Source organism: Vigna umbellata, chromosome 1 (assembly GCF_029865625.1).
Source record: "Vigna umbellata cultivar VRB3 chromosome 1, Vumbellata_1.0, whole genome shotgun sequence".
Lineage (NCBI taxonomy): Eukaryota > Viridiplantae > Streptophyta > Magnoliopsida > Fabales > Fabaceae > Vigna > Vigna umbellata.
The window spans coordinates 44,278,452-44,296,874 of record NC_142165.1 but is presented as its reverse complement, the minus strand read 5'-3'; the positions used below and the strand labels follow the sequence as shown (position 1 = coordinate 44,296,874).

The 18,423-nt window shown below is 32.8% G+C and overlaps 1 protein-coding gene across 3 annotated transcripts; it reads left to right on the top strand.

The window, feature by feature from the left end:
* On the top strand, positions 1-17,885 carry LOC124827423 (ADP-ribosylation factor GTPase-activating protein AGD1-like). Of its 3 annotated transcripts, XR_015783271.1 has the most exons (21): positions 1-265; positions 501-577; positions 1,998-2,098; positions 2,408-2,478; positions 2,927-2,989; positions 4,930-4,974; positions 5,841-5,906; positions 6,013-6,060; positions 6,146-6,241; positions 6,328-6,369; positions 6,992-7,207; positions 7,417-7,548; positions 7,636-7,860; positions 7,936-8,022; positions 8,106-8,441; positions 10,080-10,225; positions 10,294-10,387; positions 13,880-14,045; positions 14,124-14,370; positions 15,883-16,042; positions 17,515-17,885. XR_015783271.1 is itself a non-coding variant. In XM_047300473.2 (20 exons), the coding sequence occupies exons 1-20, from the start codon at positions 221-223 to the stop codon at positions 17,621-17,623; spliced, it is 2,412 nt and encodes an 803-aa protein (XP_047156429.1). In that variant the 5' UTR covers positions 1-220; the 3' UTR covers positions 17,624-17,885. The 3 variants fall into 3 exon arrangements, 2 of the variants coding, with proteins under 2 accessions (XP_047156429.1, XP_087959430.1); XM_047300473.2 differs by lacking the exon at positions 15,883-16,042; XM_088103304.1 differs by lacking the exon at positions 15,883-16,042 and having other exon boundaries at positions 17,473-17,885.
* The last annotated feature ends 538 nt before the right edge of the window (positions 17,886-18,423 follow it).

Here is an 18,423-nt window from a genome sequence, read left to right as displayed (position 1 = left end):
GGGCGCGTGAAATTTCAGTGAACGACAGAGATGAAATATCGCAAAGCGAACCCTCTTAACCGTCTTCTTTCTTTCCCTCCAAATGTTAATATAAATAATATTCATTAATTTCTTTTTTCACTTTCGCGTTCTCTCTCATTCTCTTTTTTCTTTATCTCTTGGAAACCAACCGTTATAGCGATCCCTTTCTCTGCCAATTCGAGCACGATTTCTGAAAAAAATGCATTTCGCGAATCTCGATGACACTCCGATGTTCCGTCAACAGGTTATTCTCTCGGTCTTCCGTTCCGTTGATTGTTTTTGTTGTTTTACGTGGTGTCTTCGTTGGTTTGGTAGCTATTGCGCATTCTGCATCTCGCGATATTTTATGTGACGGTTTTTGTTTAAATTAATGAAGACGTGTTGTGTTGGTTGTTGAAAGTGTTGAGAACGTGTTTCGTGGTTGGTAGAGAAAAATAAGGTGGTGAATTGATAAATCGTGTGGCTGGTTGTGGATGCAGATGCAGTGTTTGGAGGAAAGTGCAGAATCGTTGCGTGTGAGATGCTGCAAGTTCTATAAAGGATGTCGAAAGTATATGTGAGTTTTATTCGCATTCTTCTCGTTGTTAATTTGAATTTGGACGTTTGTATAATGTTTGGATAAACTTTTTATTTTCTTGTAGAAAAAAGTAGATAAGCTAAGATGAATTTAGCTTCTTCCATTGGCTAAAATTAACTATGCATTATGATGGTTGGAAGGTGTGGAGAAATAGTATTTTGATGGAGTGGTAACCATTTTCTTGTTTGGTGGGCAGTGAAGGAGTTTCAAAAGCTAATTACTTTAGTGTCTTTAATTTTAAAGTTCGAAACATAAATAAGGGTATTTTAATTATTATAGTAAGAATATTTTAACTAATCTTCCTCACTTTTTAAAAAACTTCCCAATATCGGGAGGACGGAGAATTAGACGAGAAGAAATTTTACTTTTCATTCGTTCCATTTTTCTGCAACCATAGATTATAATAAATTATCATAGAGAAGTTTACTCATACATAACTTTAGTTCTCTAGGTTTTATCTTTGGATAACTTCGGAATAACGGTTAGAAATAAGTGAAGTTTTCAGCACAACTAGGTAATCATTATACTCATACCTAATAAGGCATCTACCTCAATCAATTTAAAATTAAAATATAAATTAAGAAAGGGCAAACTACCCTCATCTGCTCTCATGATAAGCTTCCTTTAACTCATTTCCACTCTGGGAACTGCATGTTGAAACTTGAAACCTGCAAGGCCTCATAATAGTACAACGATTACTTCTCTTTTTCATCAGAGGCCCATAACGTTAAGTGTTGTAAGCCACTAAACAGTTTAACATAATTTAGAGAAAGGGTATGGTTGTTTAAATTCTGTCATGTTTCTATCTTTTATTTAATACATGCCGTTATTCAAACAACACTAGTTTTTTTTTTGTCTTGGTTGTTGAAGTTGTGATAAGTATGACAGTAATCAAGCAAATGTGCTAAGAGCGAAGAATTACCTTATACTGAGATTCTTATATCATGGTTCTATCCTAAAAGTTTTCAAACAACCAAGTAGTTAAAAACTCTATCTTGTGTTGATTGCTTCATGGTTTAACCAAGATATTTTAAAGCATATCTAAAAAGATTTTGAGCTCAATATAACTATGACAATTTTAAAACTTTTGGATGTACGTGTAAAAGTATGACCAAACAGAGTGACCGCATAAGGTCTTTAGTTTTCAAGTTGTATCAGAAAATAGAGCTGGAACTAGGAGAAAGAAAGTTTATGCCAAATGGTTTTCTTGCTTTGTGTGGACTGTGAGATTCTATAAAAATGTTTTTTTTTGGATACTACCTACATTTATTGCAAGCTTTACAATTTGTTTCATGACACTTGATCTGATCAAGGAATAGTTTTGACACCGATGGCTGATTATATAGCCACAGTTCTTGCATTCTAAAACTTATTGCTTGGTATTCTTAACACTTATTAGGGAAGGTCTTGGAGAGGCATATGATGGGGACATCGCATTTGCAAGTGCCATAGAAAACTTCGGAGGCGGGGAGAATGATCCTCATTTTATTGCTTTGGGAGGTAAGCCTTGGGGGTCTTTCCCTCCCACTTGCCTTGTCTTATAGAGCCAAATGAAAATTAGGCAGAGTACAACAAGTTATATCGTTGCTTTGTATGCTCTATTGCTTGCAAGATACTTTTAACTTTTAAACCAGTAAATGAGCTAGGAAATATAGTTGAAGTTGCTTAAGTATTCTAAAGCATGTTTGATTAATTTACTCTTTGCCATGATTTTTTAACCCATGTACTTCCTATGAAAATAGGTAAGTTTCATTGAATGTAATTTTATCTTTGGCTATAGATATTGATATATTTGTTTGGTATTCTCAGGACCTGTTTTGACCAAATATACTCTAGCATTGAGAGAAATCAGTACATACAAGGAACTGCTCCGGTTACAAGTAATGATTTATCTGTAATCGTCTTTCTTTTTCTTTAGCAGTGTATTGCACTTTGAGGGTAGGTTTTTATATTTTAACTGGAAACACTGCTCCGAGAAACTCCTATTTGGAAATTATTTTATTCCAGAAGAGGACGTGTAGTGGCATCTATACCTTACATTATTTAATTTAATAACAGTGAGTGGGCAGTTATAGTTTGTAGAATGACAATTACTTCATAGGATTGACGGTCCACTTGCATACTCATCCTAAATTAATCACTATATATTTCAGAACAATAAAGTTTGACCAATGATGGTAAGATAAACAATTAACCTAGGAAACTTGTGCCTTAGTATTTTTGTTCAAAACTCTCTCTCTCCACCCCATCCTCCTCCCCTTTCTGTTATATTTAATGCATTACTGTAACTGATATTACTATACTGATTAAATTGATTTTTCTTCTCAGGTAGAGTACATTTTCAATCATCGGTTACAACCGATTGTCAATGTTGACATCAATGAAGTCAAGGTATAGTGCAAAAAAGATTCTAGTCCATGTAATTTAGCATTTTTTTTTTTTTTTGGGTTTATCTAAATGTTTCAATTTTTGTTCTAACAAGATAGACCGATAAAGTATTACAAGTACTAAAAGTGAAAATAAAATACACATATTAAAAGAACAAAATTTAGGCACAAAAACTATTGCTCAGTGATATATCATATTGTTGATTTATTCATTATTTTTAATATTTAGTTTTATATATTTGAACACGTAACCTTTTATTTTTGTTCACGTATTGCTTTTATTTTCATTCTTGTAATTTCTTTTCGTTCCTACCAATTCTTCTTTTTTATGATATTATCTTTTGCTTACGTGGCACATGATGACAATATCTTTCATGTTTTTTTGTAAAGAATGATGACAGGGTGCAAATCTCATTTTACAAGTCACTTTTGTAAGGTTGAATTAGTTTTAAAACCTATTTCTTAACGTCGTAATAGAGTCTATTTTAACGAAGTTTGTGTTTGTTGAATCTATTGTTGCAACTTCTTTCGGGTGTTATTGGACCATCTATTAATGTTTAGTCCCACGCTCGAGATGTAAATGTTTTGACATGAGAAGGGTGTGTTGAAAGTCCCACATCAATTAGAGATAAAATCAATTGAGAGTATATAAATAGATATAAACCTTACATTTCAAACAGTTTTGTAAGCCTAAGTTAGGCTTAAAGTGGTTATCTTAACAAAACCTTCGGGTAGCGTTGATTATTATACATTAATAACAGTATGATGTTGACTTTCCTCTCTCAAATATTGTACAACTCTTTGTATGTTGACTTCAATTGTCCAATTAGAGCCTAACATAGAGCTTAATAATCATTTGCTAACTTGTATCCTAATATTGACTAATCACCATAGCTACATATGATTATAAACTCTAACATGAATTATTGAATGATAACATTTAATACTCCAACTCCTTTTCAATATTGTTAGAATATTTACCCTATTTATCATGATTATATTGTATCTAGGTTACCCTATCATGATTATTTTGTTTTTCGTTTGATTTGGTACCAAGACAGAATTTTTAGTCAGGAAATCGTTAAAGGTGTATGTTAGGAGGAACCAAAGGCAATTCAATCTTAGTAAGGCTTGATTCATTATTTAAAATGTTATAGAGGCTGTGCAATTGGTGTGTCAGTTAGAGTTTTATTTGTTGTAGGACAGTTATTAATTTGAGGTTGCTATGTGTAATATAGTTGAAAGAAAACGGAGTGGTATATTGATGTATAAAAATCTTCTGTGTTGAAATGCAATATTGGATAAGCTTCTGGTCACAACAAGTATTTATAGTGTTGAAGCTCAACAAGACATACAGTTATAGTGTCTTACATCAACAAACTAACTGAAGCTACAATGAAAAAGAAAACACTCATTAGAATTTTTCTGTATTAATGCACCGTTGGATTAGCTTCTGATCACGAAAGAGATGACATTGAGAAGATCTTACTTCACATGCAAGTTCAAACATTTTTACTCTGTACTAGGTGTCAACTTTCAAATGAAGAAATAAGAACACTGTATTCTTGACCAAAATTCAATTGGTACTCATAGTCTTTTAGCATAATATACAAAGACAACAAATAATGATTTTGTTCATTTAAACGTAAATGGTTAAAAAAATCACCTCTTTTTTTGCATCTAGCTGCAATTTTATTTGGTGTGGAAAAAATGGAGTTGAAACTATAACTACTATAAAATGTGTGATTAAATAACTTCATGAGAAGAATGCCAATCAAAACTATTCATGGTAAAATTATCAATGTTCAATTTTAAAGTGAACACTTTTTGACCTGAGGTTTGCTTTCTATATGAGAATACATTCATATTTTGCTGCATCTACTTGACTACTAGTATAGTTTTTACTTATTTATATAATACTAATGCTTCAAGCATTGCTTGCAGGAAGCTCGTAAACGTTTTGATAAATCCTCCCTTGTATATGATCAGGTCCTCGTTTCCATACTAACTCTGCATCTATAGATTTTGGGTAAAATGTGTTTTAAGTCTGTTGAGTTTGTGTCAAAATTAGTTTTAAACCCTACACTTAAAACTTGTGGGTTTGGTCCTTTTGTTTTTTGAAATGGGGAGGATTTGGTGCCAAAATCCTCTGAAAAATAAGGACCGAAATCACTTATTTTAAAATGGAAGGACTAAAACCACATCTTGTTGGATATAAAATACATTTTACCATATATTTTGTTTCTGCCACATGTCTATCTCTGATATATACAATATACTAAATAAGAAACCTAATTGCTTCTCTTTTTAACTGATCCAGGAGTATGATAATAATAAATATAATTTACTTTTTGCAATTCACAGAAATTTGTATTGTCTTGATGCTAGTAAGTGACCATCAGTGTTTAATAATTTTAAATTGTTTTTTACTTGTTGAAATTTCATCTTGATGCATCAACGTTTGATTATTGAGAGAGAAAGCGTTCATATTATAATGGGTATAATTGAATGGTATTATGGAAATTGACCTTGCAGTTTCATATTAGAAGTTTTCAATTTTTTTCTTAAATCAATAGTCACTATTTCAAGTGCTATCTTTTAGTAATTGTCATTTCATGGAACCTTGAAGTACTTTCATTTTAATTTATTATTTTGCATGATCAATCTACACAATTCCCTGGGATACAACCCTCGGGAAGTACTTGTATTTTAACTGGAGAATTAAATCTCAAAAGTTCAAATAGATTTTGTAGTACTTTTGAAGGAGTATGTGAATTTGTGTGTATGTAGTGCTGTGGAAAGTTTACTTACATTTGCCTTGGTCATAACCTGCAAACAATGTGGATGTGTTACAGGCACGTGAAAAATTTATGTCACTCAGAAAAAGTACTAAGATTGACATTGCCACTGTCATTGAAGAGGTATTTCCAACAGCTTTTCTTTGGAATGTTTGATTTGGAAATTGATCAAATTATATGTCGTGAGTACTGTGATCCTTTTGAATCTAATTTGGTAGAGACATTCCAGGAACTGCAGGAGGCAAGAGCATCATTTGAGGAAGCCCGTTTCAATTTGGTAATTTAAGCAGCACTGGAGAGATGTTACTTAGAAAATGAAAGATATGTTGTTAGGTAACCACATGATATACTTAATTGTCTAGGTTGGCACTCTTAATAACGTTGAGGTGAAGAAGAGATTCGAGTTTTTAGAGGCTGTAACTGGAATTATGGATGCTCATTTTCGATACTTTCAACAGGTGTATGGCATAGTCACATATATGGAACTTTCTCCATTTGTATTAATATTGCACGTATACTGAATCTGAAAGCACTTCTCTTGCAGGGGTATCAGCTATTGCATCAGATGGAACCTTTCATCAATGAGGTTTTGCTCAATTCCCTATTTCTTATTTTAACTTGACTACTGATAGTAGTAGGCATAGTTCTTTTCACAGATAGCGAGATGCTATTAGTTCCCTATTTTTATTTTAACTTGACTGCTAATTGTACATGTAGTTCTTTTCCACAGATAAATAGATGCCATTTTGTTTTTGATTTTTCTAGAACTGAAAGCCAATGAGGAGCAAGCAGGCCGAAAGACATAGTTGATGTTCTATCATTTGACTATTAGGTTAGCTTAACTCATGGAATTGCTAGTATAATTTTTAGGGTCATCCAGACTTGAAATGCACCAGTTAACCAGGGTGACACGCTTGTTTTCAAGTATAAAACAAAACTTTTTATTTGAATTATGACTAGTGTTCCTGAAATTTTTACTAAATGGTAGGTTATTTGTCCTGTATCTGAGGTGTCTTTTTTTATTATTGAAATGATTTTGCTCAATTTAGTGGCTAGAATAAGAAACTGAGATCTAATATTTCTTCTTGTGAGGCAAGATATTTTGCACAAAGGGTGCTCATTGCTTATGGTTGCTGAAAAAACAGAACCTTTTTCTTAACTTTTTGCTTAAGAGGGAGGGTTAAAATGCCAAAATATTTTACTTGCAGATTATGGATTATGTACATCAGTCAAGAGAAAATTACAATAACGAACAGATTCAACTTTATCAAAGAATGCAAGACTACAAGAAACAAGCTTATGAAGAAAGTAGGTTGTCCTTGAGTGGTCCCTATGGTTCTCTTCTTGGAGACTCTACACATCCATTTTCTAGGATATCAAATGAGGCAGCAGATGTAGTAATGGAATCTGCTGCGAATGGAAAGGTATTTTAGAACATGACATCCTTTTCTAAGATTATTTTCTACTTCATTTTTCAGCTTCTCAATCTGTCTTGTTACTGGCCAAAAGAAACTTTTATGAGTCCAAGTCCTGTTCTTTTTTGTTTGTTCATCCCTTTTCAAATAAGTTCATGTTAAACATCTTTATAGCCTTTGACATCTCAGCTATACTGACTCCAAAATCACAATGATAGGTTCAAATCATTCGGCAAGGGCATCTTTCAAAACGATCCTCCAATTTGAGAGCTGATTGGAAAAGAAGGTATTTTGTTCTTGACAGTCGGGGAATGTTGTACTACTACCGCAAGCCATGGAGCGGGTCATATGTAAGTCACCAACTAGAACTGGACTTTTAGTACAGTAAACTACGTAATGCTCATTCTTCTAAATAAATGCTGAGCATCCCGTTTCAGGGCAGCAATCAACCATCTCCAAAGAGGAATAGCGGCATTGAAAATGGTTCTGGAATTCTAAGTCGATGGCTTTCTTCTCATTACCATGGAGGCGTTCATGATGAAAGATCCATAGCACGTCATACAGTTAACCTGCTGACATCAACAATCAAGGTTGATGCTGATCAGTCAGATTTGAGATTCTGCTTCAGGATTATTTCGCCTACAAAGAACTATACGTTGCAGGTACTTATACCAAAGCTTTCGGTTTATAGTTTGGGCATTAATTATTACTTACAATGATACTAAGGGGAACTGTAGGCAGAAAATGCAGTGGACCAGATGGATTGGATGCAAAAGATAAATGGAGTAATTGCTACCTTGTTGACTGTCCAGACACTGGGAACGGTACATAATAGTTAGTTTCTTTTAAATGCATCTTTTGATGCCTATTTCAATTTTAATACAATTGTAAAACAATTATGTGACAGCCTCCCTCAGCTGACTCAGAAAACGACGACTCTCACTCTGATGACAATATTGAAAAGTCAGAAAGTTATCCAGATGATGATCATGCTTTGAGAACGAAGTCTGCATTGAATAAAACCACCCGTACTAAGCACTTACGTTCGTCTAGAAGTATGAACTTACATACACACACTCTGAGAATTGAAAAGCCAATTGATGTTCTTAGAAGTGTGAGCGGAAATGATAAATGTGCTGATTGTGGTAAACCTGAACCAGAGTGGGCATCCTTAAACCTTGGCATCCTCATATGCATTGAGTGTTCTGGTGTTCATCGTAATCTTGGGGTACATATATCAAAAGTAAGTATTTGAGGCCGCACATTTAATCTTACAATTTAATGTTGTATATGGTTCATGTTTTGTCAAAATTCACTGAATAAAAGCTTGAGACAAGGTTAGAAGACCTACTTCCTCAGCCCTCACTTTAATTTCTATTGTCTACATATATATGGAGAATGATCGTGTTATTTAGGGAAGTTATTCTAGGAGAAAATAAGTCCATGTACCAATGGCAGAATTTTTTTGGACTAAATTTCTTATTCTAAGTTTAGCATCTAACAAGTTCCTAGAGAAATTGACAACACTTAGCCATTCTAAACCAAGAATGCAGCATATATATTGGGTGTATTCTGTTTGGGCAAACTTCTACATATGGACTTTGAAAGGGAAAAATTAGAAAAAGTGAAATGAACTTCTCCATAAGCTAAAATTAGCTTGCGCACAACTTAAAAACATAAAACTTTAGAGAAGTTATATACGACCTTTTACAAATTAGCTTATTAGCTAATTTTAATTTATGATGAAATTCATTTCATTTTTTCTTTTTATTTCTGTCTGTTAGAAGTCTTTACGGAGTTATTTTAGTCAAATTAGACCCTATTTGCAAAGCAATCAACTTGTTCTAAGTGAACTGTTGAATCATGTGATATCTTGATAAGTACGCATGTCAAATTTTAGAAAAAAAAAATCCATAGTTAGGGATCATAACGGGTCAAGATAGTACCTATGACATACCTTCCTGCCAAGAAAAACCCTGCCCATTACCCGGTAAAGAAAAACCCACAAAAGTTTTCATATTTGTGGTAATCCAGTAATACTAGTAGATACCTTTTTAAAAGGATTATTTTATCTGTTTTTAAATAAATTTATATAAAAGTTATTTAAAATTACTTTAAAAGTATAAACTCAAATAAATTGCACTCCAAAATTATAAATTCAAATAAAATTGCACTCTAAAGTATAATCCCAAATAAATAATACTTAAAACATAAGTCTAAATAAATAGCACTCAAAATATTAGTCTAAATAAAATTAATCTTTTTAGAAAGTTTAAGAGGCACATCTAAATAAAAATACCCAATTCAATGAAATCACACTCTAAAGGATTAGAATAGGTTAAATTATTAGTGTATGTAGATTTAAATTTAATATAATTTAGCGTACCTACTAGTTGGTATCCGTTTAAGGTATCCTTACCTTTCCATAACAAATTTTATTCATAGATATATGTGAGTACGAATTTTTCTTTTTCATCCTTATTCATGGCCATCTCAAAACAAAGTTAATTGGTGAAATATCAGTCTGTTGTTAAATTATACAATGTTTTGCGGTCTACTATTATAATCTCTCAAATCATATTTTGGATTAATGGAATCTAATCTTTAGAAATTATTAAGTGGAGTAAGTTTAATAAGACTTTCTGTTGACGTGGAGTAATGTTAGATTCAAATTTTAATATTAAACTACTACGGGTTTTGGATGATTAATCAATTTACAATCAATCCACAAATATTTAAATATTTATTTCTAGCCTATAGATATATTTTGAACATCTGAATCTAACATTACTTTCTTCTTTATCTGTAAAAAGGGAAAAAAAAGAAATCCTTTTGTTTTGATTCTCACTTTTGCAACTAAGTTGGGAAATATTCTTGGCAGGTAAGATCGCTGACACTCGATGTTAAAGTTTGGGATTCCTCAGTCTTAAGTATGCTTAAATCACTAGGCAATCTTTTTTCAAACTCAGTTTGGGAGGAGTTGTTGCATTCACAGGGTAATTTGCAAACTGTAGACACCCTTGCTAGGTAAGTACTCCTAAAGTTGATGGGATTATCTATGATTTGGTTTGTGCTAACTAGCACCTGCAATGTAGTTCATCCAAGGAAAATGAAGAGGAGATATTCCATGCAAGAAAGCCAAAACATGATGATCCGATTTTAGTAAAGGAAATGTTCATTCATGCAAAGGTATTCCAAGAACATTTCTAGTTTCCTTTGCTATTTTATGTTGTTAGAAAGATGGATGGACCTCGAATCCCTCAACTATAAGTAAAGCTTGCCTTGTTTGACTTTAATAAGCGTATTTTATTTTAGTACCTAAAAGGTTTCAAAGGACTTAAGAAATAACTTAGTGATCTAGAAACATACCCTTTATATGTGAAGGTATTGACTTTTTTTAGAAGTGAAAGTTGTGCATCCAGTACGAAGAATTGAGCATCATATTTCATCCGCAGATATCTAGTATTGTTACCTTTGTGATATGATAATATTGTTGGGAAGTCCTACATCGCCTTTCTCAATTCTTGGAGTGCGGCTTATATATCTATTGGACAACTTCACCTAATCTGAATTAGTTTTAAGATGAAATCTGATATAGTATGATAGCCTATAGCTTATCTCATTAATTGCCTATTCTAGGAAGCTTGCCTGATTAGAGGGCATGTGTGGAAGGGTGTGTTTCGAAGTCTCACATCAAATGTCCCTTTCCTCTTCTCTTTCACCAACTTCCGGATTTGTGAAGTCTCAAATTAAATCCAATATCTCTTTTTTTCACTTAACCCATTCGTTCACTATTCTAGGAGTACAATATATCTTTAGGCAACTTCACTTAATGCCAATTGATTTTAAGATGAAACATCAATTAAATGAATCATTATGTGATTGTTAGAGATGCACTGGAATCATTCATGAACCTTCAACTCCAGCTTTTCGAAGTTTGAAGACGTTGTTCTTGACATGGTATCAAGGTCTCTATAACCAAGGGGTCAAGATTTTGATCCTTGGCTTTCCCATTCTCCTAATTATAGTTGAATTTAGAACATGGTAGAACAGAGGCATTTTTATTTTGTTTAACTTTTGAAAAAATTTCAGAGGATAAATTGATAGTAGGAGTAACTTTAGGCTTAATGGCCTACACGGCTAAAAGTGAGGTTGATCCTTGAACTAAGGGATTTGACAGCTGAATTTTAAGTTTAGGTTCCTATTTTCTAGTGATTCTAATGACTGCCGCAAACACTTATCCCTTCAAGTTGGTGCATAAATATCTTTACTGCCCAATTTGTCATGAGAATCATAGAAGTAATTTCTAGAAACTGTATTCGTAAGGAATTTGTCAACTAGTCTTCCAACTCAACAAAAGGAAATTGAATAATCTTCTCCTTTGAGATTCTGCTTGATGAAATGTCTATCTTTCTCTACATTTGTTCGACCATACTGAATAGGGTTTTTGTGAGATTTCAATTGCAGCTTTATTGTCACAAAACAGGTTAATCCCCATGTTGGGACCAAATCCCATTGTCATTAATAACCTTATAAGTCATGATAGTTCACGCTATTCATTTGTCATGCCCCTAAACTCAGCGCAAGAAAAAAGCTACTATCTTTTGCTTTTTGCTTCTTCATATAACTAAATTGCCTCCCACAAATGTAAATTAGTCGGAGGATTGCCTATCTAGAATATTCCCCCCAATGTGCAATTATATACCCTTCAACAGCCTGAGGGTTGCCTATCTAGAATGTTCCCTGCCCAATCTGCATTTTTGTTTTTCCTTTAACATTCAAGTGATTATTCTTAGAGAACATCAACCCCTTCCTGTGGTGAGGATTTTAAATACTGCAGTATTCCGTTCATTACATCCATATGTTTCACACTTAGATTATGCATTAATTGGCTCATTACAATTACCATAGGCAATATCTGAACTAGTATGTGACAAATAAATAAGTTCCTACTAACCTTTAGTACCTCATTTGGTCTATGTATTCTTTGAATTTGTCATTTCAGGGTATTGGAGTATTTGTTGGTTTATAATCCAACAAAACTCACCTCAGAAAATAGGTCCAACACATTTTGAGACAAGAATATGCCTCTAACCATGTCACATTTATCCCAGAAATTATTTCAATCCATCCAAATTCTTCATAGGCTTCCATTTGTTCTTGTAGGGGGTCCCCAGATCATGCTCCTACGCCATGTAGAACGGTGATATTTTTATTATGTTTTACTTTTAAATATATAGACTATTCAAGTAGGAGGAATTTTGGGACACGACTAAAAATAAGGTTGAGCCTTGAACTAAGGGATTGGACAGCTGATCTTTGCAAGTTATTATATAAGGACTCGCGCTAATAGAACATAGTAGAAATGGGTTTGTGCGTTGAATGTGCTTTAAGTTCTATGGAATCTTGTATGAACAAGTATTGGTTACGTGAAAACACAATTAAAATGAACCTTTTTTTCGTAACTCTACAAGATTATATAGTCATAGATAGAGTAAATGGCCACATTGTGTTCTAGTTCAGACTGCAGGTTTTGGTCTAGGTTACAAGTTTAGAGTTGCTTACTAACTTTCCCCAAAAAAAACGTGATCAGATAAGATTGATAGCTTTATAACTGTTACATTTTTTAACTCTACCGCATATAGCATAGTGTCCCAATAGTCATTGAAGAGGGTATGGTATCATATTTGGTAGTGATTATATTAGGGAAAAGAATAACTTATTTTTCAAAAGCTCTTAGAAAGCTCATAAAAATAAGTTAAATCTAACACAACAGATTATTGAAAGTAGACAATTCCTTTCTCCATTTTGCATAATTCGAAAAAAGTGGGTGGATGATTTGGTACAATTACTTCTGAAAACAATTATTACTGAAAGAATGAGTTTTATGTTTAGACAGATAACTCAAGATTAATCTTTGGTTGGAAAGTAATTTTAAAATTGCTTATAAATGCGATATTACTAAAAGGATTTGGATTTGTTGTTACACATGTACAAAACATACAGGAACAGTCTTAATGATTAACCAAGAAGGGAGATGTTATAAAAAAAACACTTTCTAACCACAAAATTGGGAAAAGATCTATTAATTTTAACAAATGTTCAAGAGTATGTTGGAGAGATTATTCCTACCTTTCTTTTGAATCTCTAACCATAACTAATCTCATTGTTTTTTTTTACGATTTTTTAAAAGATTTAGGTACAATTTGAATAAACTTCTCCATAAGTATTTTTAAGTTTAAAAAAACAATAAGAAAAATCTAATATGAAATTGACTTTGTTTAAAAGTTAAAATCAGCTTTTGATGAAACTAATCCAAAATAACTTTTATAAATTGGTTTGTGATGGTCTATTTTAGCATAAAATATATACATTTCATTTTTCGTTCATATTATCTTTTTCTAGCAGTGTTTGCAAAAAAACTAAATCCAAGCAAACTAACTATATTTAGCCCTAAGACATTTAGCGTGGAGTTTTACCAAAACCCTTCGGAGATAGTTAATCTCGGATCGGATCGGATCAAATCAAATCCCAGTCAAGAAAATTTAACCAGTCTTTATCCTACAATGCCAAATGACGTTTGAAACCTAAGTTTACTTTTTCTCCCTCCATAGATAACTTATAGCATTTAGTGGCAATCTTAATCTTGAAGTATTACTTGACTGAAGTTTAATATTGCAGTATTGTGAGAAAATATTTATTCCCCGGATCACGGAAAGCCACCCTATCCATTCACTAGCGCAACAGTTGCAGGAAAGCATCTGTGCAAATGACAAAAAAGCAGTGTACCGGCTTATTGTTAAGTCGAATGTTGACGTCAATGCCATCCGTTGTCAAGCATTGTCTGGTATGTCTTCTTGTTCAGAAGTCTCAACTCCAGCAAAGTTTTTCTAGTGGAAAAAACAAGTAATGAGGTGCTGTGCAGGTGACGATTTGGACATGGCTTCAAGTAATTCAAACATTGCATCTCAAAGTGAAAATCAGGTCGTTGAGGACGTAAAAGATGGCTCTAGCGCGCTTCACCTGGCTTGCCTAAATAGTGACATTGGCATGGTGGAGCTACTCCTACAGCTTGGGGCAGATATAAATGCTTCCGATTCTAGAGGTCGGACACCACTTCATTGTTCTATTATTGGAGGGAAGAATGCAGCTGCAAAAGTGCTTATCTCGAGGTAATTAATTGGTCGTTTTCTTATATATCCAAAGACTTTTAGTCATAAAATTCTATATCCTAAATTCCCATTTAGTCAATGGATCAACTTCACATTTACTCTGCCTACAGGAGGAGGTTACAACCTTTGGCGATACTAAAAAAGCATTCTCTACCACATTATATCTCCTGCGTATCTTTATTTCATAGAAAACGTAAATTATTTATTGCATAGAAAGAACATGGTTTAAATATATAAACGGTTTCTATATTATATCTATATAATTTTTTTTTTGTTATTTTTTTTCATAAAAATAATTTATTAGTTTTCATAATATATTTTTTTTTTGTTTGTCCCCATCATCAGTATTATTTGTTAAAAGATGATCTCACATTTGATCTGTCATGTCACTTTTTAATAATGGTGGAAAGACAACAGAATCAAAAAAATCAAATATCAAATTTTAAAGGATAAAAATGGTCAAATAATAGGCATAGTTTACATATTTGGCCATAAATTATTTTACATTAAATATTTATATTTTATATGATTGTTTTTAAATATTATGTCATTTATCCACAGTTATTTTATGAAATAAATAATTTTATAACTTAAAAATTCAAATATATATATATATATATATATATATATATATATATATATATATATATATCTTTTCTATCAGTCAGATTAAACTTAAAATGAAATAAAAAATAAATGGTTTGTGCAAGTCGTCAAAATAAATACTTTAAAAGGAAAACAAAGATATGGTTGTGATATTTGAATGTGCGGATGTAAAATTAAAGTGGGTTGGTACATAAATGACTTTTAGTAGAATAAGGTTAAAAATCATTAAAGATTCTTATAGTGTCTAATGGTATTGATGATGTTAGGTGGATAACGAACCAAGATGTTCACTCCACATGACCTCTAATCATTTGTGGTTCTAGGAGTCCACAGAACATGAAGGAGGATATGTTCTCATTGGAAATAACAAGTCCTGTAATATCAATAGTATTGAAAAGGAATCTAATACCCTTGGCAATTTGAGAAGAAGAGATATGTATTCAAATGTGAGAAAAGGATGTTGAAGATGATGAGGGCTGTACTATAGTATATGGTTCACCATCTACTGCTAAGCAGGCGGTCTGGACAAGATAAACTTATGACGCATAAGGTTAAGTTATGTAAAGTGAAAAGTAATTGGTTGATTTATAGAAGCAAGAAGCAAGACACATAAGGTTAGGTTATGTAATTAAAATGTTGTGAGCAATGCATCTATGGCAAAACTTGTAGGGTCAAATTCCATGTTGATTTCTAGTGATTGTTTGTTACTTCCTCGCACTTTAGCACACGTACTTCTTATATGAATGGTGGAGAATTATTCGAGGAATTTATGGGTCTACCCTCAAAAGATCAAAGAAGAAGCTTTGAAAACTTCAAAAGATGGAAGCGACTAAACCAAACTAGTAAAGCAGTGAAGAGGTTCAAAATGGATAATGACCTTGAATTTTGATTATAATTGTTTAACAGGTATCAAACTATGGTTGGGATTCCACGACAGAATGGTCTAGAATGAGTGAGATGCATGCTACTAAGTGTTGGAGTTTCAAAGGTGTTTGAACTTCTACCATTGTTTCTTGATAAACGGATTTCTCACAATTGCTCTAAATGTGAAAACGCTGGAAATTTGGTAAGTCCATTCCTCGAACCTTGAGAATTTGATAATCTCTGGGTCTGTTACCTTTGATTACATTAGATGAGATAAAATAGAAGCTAGGATTGTGAAATGCATACTTTTAGGATACCTTGAAGGAGTTATGGCTTACAGATTATGGTCTTTCGAGTCGAGATTTAAGAATTATATCTTCGATGAAGTTGAGATGGCATGTATGCAAGAAGGTTCAAAATTTGTGTTTGGTAGAAATCGAGAGTTTAAGAAGGAAAATAATGAGGTAGAGACTAGTAAACTATCTGACTTTCTATGATGTAGATGACCAAGTGGGAGCAGAGTTAGACAATAAGTTGATGATGGCTATAATGTAGTCAATGATGGAACAAGATGAACAATCAAACCTTTAATGAGGTATGTATATGCAGATCATATTGCACTCTCCTTAGTAGCTCATAGCGAGCTTCTAAAAGATGAGCCCACGAGCATATTGTCTAATCTAGTAAGGAGAAAATTCAATTGTTGAATATTATTAAAAAGGAGATGAAATCACTACATTAGAACAATACTCGGAGTTTGATATATATACCTATATTAGTTCTGGACTGTTTAGTTGTAAATAGACTTTTAAACGAAATGATGAAATTCTGAGAATTGATCAAGGAAGATTCAAAACAAGATTGGTAGGCGAGATGCTTTACGTAGAGAGAATGTGTTGATTAAAAGGATTTATTCTCTGCACTAGTGAAGTACGAGTCCGTAAGGTTTGTGTTAGTCATATATGTTGAGCTTAATCTTGAGTTAAAATAGATGAATGTCATGATGGCCTTCCTGTATTGAGATCTTGATGCGATCATTTACATGAAGCAAGTAAAAAGATTTGAGGCAAAAGTTAGGAAGGGTTATATTTTTAAATTAAACAATTCCCTTCTCTGACTTGTTTTTAGCATGGCAAATGTGCGAGAAGATTAATGAGACGTGCTGATCTCAATAATTACTCTTAGTTAGCATTATAAGTTAAGTGATGAATAGTCTCTTACGATTTCATTGCTCTAAACGTAGACTAAAATTTATCAACAATCTAATTAAACTATGCTAAATTATTGTATGTTTTTTTTAGGGTTAAATATGTTTTTAGTCCCTAAACTATTGGTCGTTTCTGGTTTTCGTCCCTCTTTTAAAATAAGGTATAATTTGGTCCTTATTCTTTTCGAAACTTTGGTTTTAGTCATCGAAAACTAACACCGTTAAAAATTTGGTAGTTTTCGAGGTTAGTTTTCGAGGACTAAAACCAAAGTTTCGATAACTAAAACTAAGGTTTAATGAGGACCAAATTGTATCTTATTTTGAAAGAGGGACGAAAACCAGAAACGGCCAATAGTTTTTGGACTAAAAACATATTTAACTTTTTTTTTTATTATTCTTATTTCTTTCTTTATATATTATCTCAGATATACTGTGCTGAATATTGATAAGTTTGCGGAGATTTGCAGGGGAGCCAATACATATGTGGCAGATAAAGAAGGCAACACTCCTATTAAGCTTGCATCAGAATCCATCTGCGTTGACAAAGAAATTATCAATCTCTTGACAAGCAGATAACAAGCCCAAAATCTTACTAAAAGCAGCCATTACTAAACAACGCTTTTTGTGACTTCTCCAGAAGATAGAGGACCAACTAAGCAACGCTTACAAGCACAAAGGGGCCTGGAGCAAGTGGTTTAGCTTTATTGGGCCATATTATAAGTAATTATCTTCATGATTGAAGGATGTGATGTGATGGGCTCATATTGTGGGGTTTCAACTCTATTCTAATGTTTAACTTAAATTTTAGGAACTGGAATCATTCTCATCTATTCTAACAGAGGACTGTATATAAGTTACTTAAATTATTATTAAACGAAAAAAAAAAACAAGAAGGCAAAGAGACAGGAAAAAAAGGTTAATGCATGGATCTTAAATAAGTATGGCCCAGTTAAACAAGAGAAATGGGAGAGACGACCTTCCCAAAACGTGAATCTTAATTAAGTGCTGATTATGACAGAATTGTTAGGTTCAATGTTCCATCAGGTAGCATAAAATTTAATCACTTTTTAATTACAAAATGTCTTTGCCATACTTAAGCAAATAAACGACCCAAACATAGCTTGTTTGGTCTATAAAATATTTCAAATTATCTTCTTTCATTTTCAATTATGTGTTAACAGTTTGAGAGGTTCATGTGACCAGCGTTTTACATGTTTCATCCAAACAGCGCCACGCGTAATTCTGGTAAATGTTTCTTCCATACAAATGTTTTAACACGGTTCTCCATATTACTTGTTCAACTTTGAAAAACCTTTTTTTTTATCACATTTGATTTTTCATTGTATTAAAAAATCAAAAATCTTAATTCTCCGTTT

Excerpts from the sequence above, each read along its gene's own strand:
- LOC124827423 (XM_088103304.1), top strand. The coding sequence starts at position 221 with ATGCATTTCGCGAATCTCGATGACACTCCGATGTTCCGTCAACAG. Across the intron at positions 2,479-2,926 it reads AGGAACTGCTCCGGTTACAA|GTAGAGTACATTTTCAATCA; the intron begins GTAATGATTTAT and ends TTTTCTTCTCAG. Across the intron at positions 8,442-10,079 it reads TTGGGGTACATATATCAAAA|GTAAGATCGCTGACACTCGA; the intron begins GTAAGTATTTGA and ends TATTCTTGGCAG.